Below are 6,238 nucleotides of genomic sequence, written 5' to 3'. Positions count from 1 at the left end.
CCCCTACATTTGTATGTTTTAAAAATATATTAAGTTATCTACGTTTTCATGCTAAACTTAAGAAGATGGAAAATATAGTTGGTACATTTGCAGTAAAAGGGGAAAGCGCTCGTGAAAATAAATAAAATCAGACGTTAGTTTTAACATTTATATATGTTATATATGTTAATTAAATAACATATAATTAGTTTAAAGTTTTTTATATTCTCGCCCACTTCGTAAAAATAGCGTGGCATGCGCAACCAGCAATTCACTAAATCACTAATTTCCCCCGTAATTGGCCTTCTATTTATATAATGAGTGCAAGTGTAAAGTCATCGACGTTCAATTTCGCTTTTCACAGGGAAAATTAAGTGTTCCTAAACTTTTCTGTGGAACTTTCACCCCTTCTGATGCAACGGGACCTGTTGCCATGCCAACATCCATTCCTGGTAACTGCTACCATAGTGATGGTTGTCATGGCCCGTGCGAGAAACAAGATCCACAAGAACAAGCAAAATATTATGAGTTAGTGTTTCTTCCACCAGAAAGAACACCAGTCGAGCCGTTTCTTGATCGAAATTAGAAGGGAACAAAAGAAGGTAGTGTCGTGAAGCCGGTCTTGCAATGCGCGCGATCTCAATAGAGCATGTGTGCGCTTGTAAGTCTCCCCCGAGCACAATAGAGGATTCCTGCAGTTTTTAGTGAAAACATTTCAAACAAAATCCCAGCTGCTCAAAAGCTCATACAGTCAATTGTTGTCGCGGTTGTGGGTGTGAGAGAAAGAATGCGTTTTAGGAAAGATTTTTGTGGTACGTTTCTTTTGATCTTACATATTAATTATGGGATGATGATGATAATAATAATAATAATAATAATAATAATAATAATAATAATAATAATAATAATAGGTTAATATAATTTTGCACAATAGTAAATGCAAACAATAATAATCCATTACAACAATATTGTTAATAATAAACGCAATTATTTAGGAATTTTAATAAACGATCATGGCCAATATAGTCACCAAATTAAGCACACGGAAAGACCGTTATCCTAAACGTTGAATAACGCATTTAAGCACCTTTTTTTTTACTTTGCTACTTTTAGTCACAATCTAACTCATCTAATGAGTAGGAAATACAACGTGCGCTCTCACGCCTATGAATGTGGAACGACTATTCTATATTTCTCATACAACTTTCTACAACTTTTTGTGTTGTATTTTTCTCTAATAATAATAATAATAATAATAATAATAATAATAATAATAATAATAATAATAATTTTCCTGCGGTGATGACATCGTGAAACATTAACATTTGACACCACTAATTGAATAACACACCTTTTGTATGATATATATATTTTATTTTATTTCGCCTAGTTTTTGTCATGTTAGGGGCCTGTTACCACAGCCATGGGGATAACGTCAATCTGCAATATTATCTAAAAACTTCACAACTATCGCCTAACTCAATTTAATTGTCCCTTTTCAGAGAGTTGGATTGAACGCTGTCTGAGCGAAAGCGACAGCAAGCGCTACTCGAGTCATACCTCCTTAGGGAATATGTCCACCGAAGAAAGTAAGAAAATAATTTTCATTTTTATAAGTTTGTGTGGTATAACTTTGCACGCTTAACACTGCCTCAAAGTCGAAACTGAGTACTAACTCGACCAGTAACTTTGGAGAAATTTGCTCGAAATGAGCTGGCTTCTGTCGTTTTTTGAAGTCAACAAATACCCAAATCATGTGTCTATTAATGCAGACCCAAAGGCTACTATCCGGGGATCAGATCATTGTGATACCTTTTTTTCAAATTTTTATCGACCTTGTATTTTCATTATTTGTCGTGGTTTCATTCGAAAGATGTGAATTACTTGATAGTTGGTCGAATATAAATAATCAGATGCGCCAGGCACAGTTCTCCCTTGTAGCCAATGTTTATTGCCCGATTTCCCTATGTTTATGTGCGACATACTTTGGTTGTGTTTGAAATTTTAATTATAAGGCATCGTTTTATGCTTCTGGTCGGCATTACACTGTGTGCGTTTGATTTGCGCCGATGGGTGTCTTTCATGTCGAAACAAAGTTGTTGAGCACAGAACTGAGTGTCACACTTTTCTGATGATAATTGTATCCATCAAATCTTTGCAGTGGCTATTCCCTTCCTAACTGTATACATTTTAAACTTGTTATTGATAATGCCTTTTTAAATGCAAATAAACAAGTCCTGCTGAATATAAAGATAAATTATTATTTTACATTTTGGAATGTAAAATATTTATGTCTGTTATCCATGACTGTACTGGATGCAACCGTGAATGACCATACATATCGATATATTATATTTATGTATGTTCGCTGGCTAAATTAATTTTCTTTGAATAGATGAAGAAAAGGAGAACAACAGAGCCTCGAAACGTCACTCAACTCCTGCTACTTTAGAGTGGTAAGTTCTTAACTGTATTCATGTCCAATTAAAATAAATGTCTGTTTGCTGCTGATTAGCCTGTTTATTTAAAATACATACATTTTAAATCTAGACAAAAAAACAAAAAACAGATGCAGATTCTGGCTGTTTGAATACCTAGGCTGGCATTAGATATTTTATAACACAAGTTTCCCTTTACACTGTTTATCAGATAGGCTTGGTTCACGCTCTGATCTTTCTGGCCTTTTCCGTATGAATTTCGGCAGATTTTACTGTTTGCTGGGGAATTAGATGTGAGAAATGTGTTTTGTGAGGGATTTCTGAGGGACAGGTGCATTGGAGATGCCTCCTATATTTCCGCAAACCTGTAGTTTCAAGACCACAACAGCTAAGAGCAGGAATGCGTGCTGTACATTTCCAAATGTCCACATTACCCACAATCCATATTAATATTATGGATTGTGGTAGATTACCTGTCAGCTCTTCCTGGTTTCAATGTTGCTTGCATTTCACTGTAGCAAAGCATATTAGTGTAGCAAAGTTAGCCTGCATATTATTTCCAGATTTAAGTGTGAAAGCTACTCAGAAAGGCAAAATGAATACCCTGCTCCCAAGCCTCATCGTTTGTGTACAGTACTCTGCCTTTGACAACTTCTGCCTGAATGTTCTGGTTAAGCTGACTGAAGCGAAATCAAACGCGGATGGTATCGACAATTTCCTTCTGTGATAATGAGTTTGAATAAGCTCGAGTTGTTTTTTGTTGTTGTTTTCTTTCATGTTTGGTAATTAGCTAGGTTTGTGAGAAACTTAATGATTGGTAGTTCCCTGGCCCAAGGAGAACACTGTCTGGGAAGTGCTGAAGCGTCCAGTGTCTCTGCCCTCCTGTCTGTACAACTCCTCTCTCTTACATTACATTACATTACATTACATTACATTACATTTACCCAAAGTGACGGGCAATAACTGCATACTGATGGTCATTGAACTACTGCAGAACACAGGTCAGCTAAGGTCCGATTCAAATAAAGTGTCAGTTATTCATAGCCATGGCCGTGAAGTCTAGTTTTGCATTGGTGAAGTAAAGTTATGGTGTGTCATAAACTCGAAGCGAGACATGATTACAAGAGATAAGGCAAAGAGCTTCGCCTCCATTACGGCTCAAACTGGACCTGAAGCTTTTCGCTGCCACCGTGCCGTGAACACTTCTCTCATACGCCTCCATTACGGCTCAAACTGGACCTGAACTCTTCTCTCATACGCCTCCATTACGGTTCAAACTGGACCTGAACACTTCTCTCGTCGCCGTACACACCTGCGCTGCAAAAACATACTGTCTCAACAGTTATAATATTGTTATAATATTTAAGATCTTATTTTTCTTAGTTTCTCTTTTTTTCAGTTAATGTTTGCTTGACGTGAAATTTTCTTATTCCATTGTCAATCCGTTGTCAGGTGAGATTTGCTTGGCAAGTAAAATGTTTGTTTCCCATTGGGAAAATCTTGAGATGAGTTTAAACTGTCTTACTTCATTGGTCATATTAAAAAATATATATTTTTAGCAAAAAAGATTTTAAGAAAGAAGATTTTAAGTCTCAATATAAGACTAAATATTTGTGTAAGACAGTGGTGTGTCTGGTGTTTTACAGTGTTGTAGCATTTCTCACTGTAACACAGTGGTGTGTCTGGTGTTTTACAGTGTTGTAGTGTTTCTCACTGTCAGACAGTGGTGTGCCTGGTGTTTTACAGTGTTGTAGTGTTTCTCACTGTAAGGCAGTGGTGTGTCTGGTGTTTTACAGTGCTGTAGTGTTTCTCACTGTAAGGCAGTGGTGTGTCTGGTGTTTTACAGTGCTGTAGTGTGTCTTACTGTAAGACAGTGGTGTGTCTGGTGTTTTACAGTGTTGTAGTGTGTCTTACTGTAAGACAGTGGTGTTTGGTGTTTTACAGTGTTGTCGTGTTTCTCACTGTAAGACAGTGGTGTCTGGTGTTTTACAGTGTTGTAGTGTTTCTCACTTTAAGTCAGTGGTGAGTCGGGTGTTTTACAGTGTTATAATGTTTCTCACTGTAAGACAGTGACACAGAAACCGAGTCGCTGTGTTCAGCTGTTACGCAGCCCTGACAGCAAACGTCCCGAAACAGTGCAGTTCTGTCCCAGACAGAGGAGACCCAGTACTTTCAAAACAGATATGTTAAAAATAGCACATAACACGTCATGTTTTAACACACTTCCACATCCAGTTAAGAACAACACATTAAGTCTTCCTTTGTAACGCCTAGATTGTATTTTTGGAATATAAATGTTTTGTTTTTGACACAACTTTGACGCAAAATAAATGCAAAAGCGGTAATGTACAAGTGTGTCAGATATTAACACGTGAGGAGGAGAGAGTGGAAATCCTGGTATGCTGGGAAACGACCTTTAACCCCCTGAGGAGTAGGTTTTCTGGAATGTTCTAAAACTCCATTGCATTAAGTTACCAGAGGAGATTGTTCAAATCAACAGAACTTTCTGGTCACACATTTGAGATCTTACACCGTGAAGGTGGGTCGTGAACGAGGTGGGTTGATGAACTTGATTGGTTGGAGATTGGGGTACAGTGGAACGGGTTTTGAGGTGCAGTGGAAGGGGTTTTGGCAGGGCTAATCGCAGGTTTTCATCCGGACCACCAGGTTGTTTCTTGCTTGTCTGAGACGATGCTTGCTGACTCTGAAAACAGACATGCTAAGGCACTTCCATGTCTAGTTAAGGACAACGCATTTTGCATTGCTTTCATCACAGTTTGTACATTACAGTAAAGTATATCTGCAGCGTGAGAGCTGTAACTTCCGACACAAAAAGTGTTGAAAGTAACACCAAAGCAGTGACACGAACAGTGTGTTTGATATTAATGCATCCTTTTTGGGAGTGCTTGTGCCCCGGGGAGAGCACCGGAAGACGACACCGTTTTCCGTGAAAGATGCCAGACATTTGTTTTGTAGTGTAGAGTTCGGCTGCACAGCGGAACACAGCGGCCCGGAATGTACACATGATCAGCTTCGAAAAATTGATTGGAAAAGAATGCAAAGCGAAATGTTTTGCCCATTTCTGTTTGCATAAAGAGCAATATTTAGCAGGAAATGTCTATCCGGTTCATGTTTCTCCGAGCACTTGTTGGGGAAAGGATTTTGGAATTGTTTATTTTGTCGCTCCGTGAATTGCGATTGTTGTATTTGTACCATCTGTCAAAATGTCAGCATTTTAATTTGCATGAATTTAATAGACCCTTAATAACAGCTTTGTCGGCTGACCTTATTATACTCAGAAAGAGGGAAATATTTTATCCTTCTGAAATACCAGCCAGTTTTCCAAAGTGGTTTCCACTCTGTTTGAATGTTTTGTTTGGGTCAAAGGTCAGATGCCTGACTTGTTCGTAGTCCGCACCATTTTAAAGATTCAAAAATGCATTTTTTGGTGTATTTTCTGAAACATTTTAATTGATTTTGTTGACCTTTGAAGGATAGTGTCAATCTACGCAGTGGTGAAAACTCAGCAAATAAACCATTTTATATCAGCAAATTTCTATCATGATCATGATTCAACCAAATCAAGCAACTGCTCACAGAATAATGGCTTTATCTTAAATTATTTCATAATCATTCCCCCAATCGATTTGTTGCCCTGCTTTGTGGCTAAAAGGCTGATTGACATCGACCACTTTTCTACCTATCATAGATCAGTGTTTTGTACTCACCGATTTATGGGCACCAAAAAAACTTCCCCACTAAACAAGTTAATATCCCTGACAAACAAAATCAACCACTTCCATGACCGATGTTGATCTGAC

At 37.8% G+C, this 6,238-nt stretch overlaps 1 protein-coding gene across 1 annotated transcript in view; it reads left to right on the top strand.

The window, feature by feature from the left end:
• The window catches only part of rfx4 (regulatory factor X, 4), a 30,543-nt gene that overhangs the window by 1,511 nt on the left and 22,794 nt on the right, over window positions 1-6,238 (top strand). The window contains exons 2-3 of the mRNA XM_061229565.1: window positions 1,482-1,568; window positions 2,375-2,435. Of these exons, the coding sequence (XP_061085549.1) occupies window positions 1,482-1,568; window positions 2,375-2,435 (148 nt within the window). The remainder of the gene's footprint in view (window positions 1-1,481; window positions 1,569-2,374; window positions 2,436-6,238) is intronic.

This window comes from Conger conger, chromosome 19, assembly GCF_963514075.1.
Source record: "Conger conger chromosome 19, fConCon1.1, whole genome shotgun sequence".
Classification (NCBI taxonomy): Eukaryota; Metazoa; Chordata; class Actinopteri; order Anguilliformes; family Congridae; genus Conger; species Conger conger.
The sequence above is the reverse complement of the archived record's forward strand: the minus strand, read 5'-3'. Positions and strand labels throughout refer to the sequence as shown.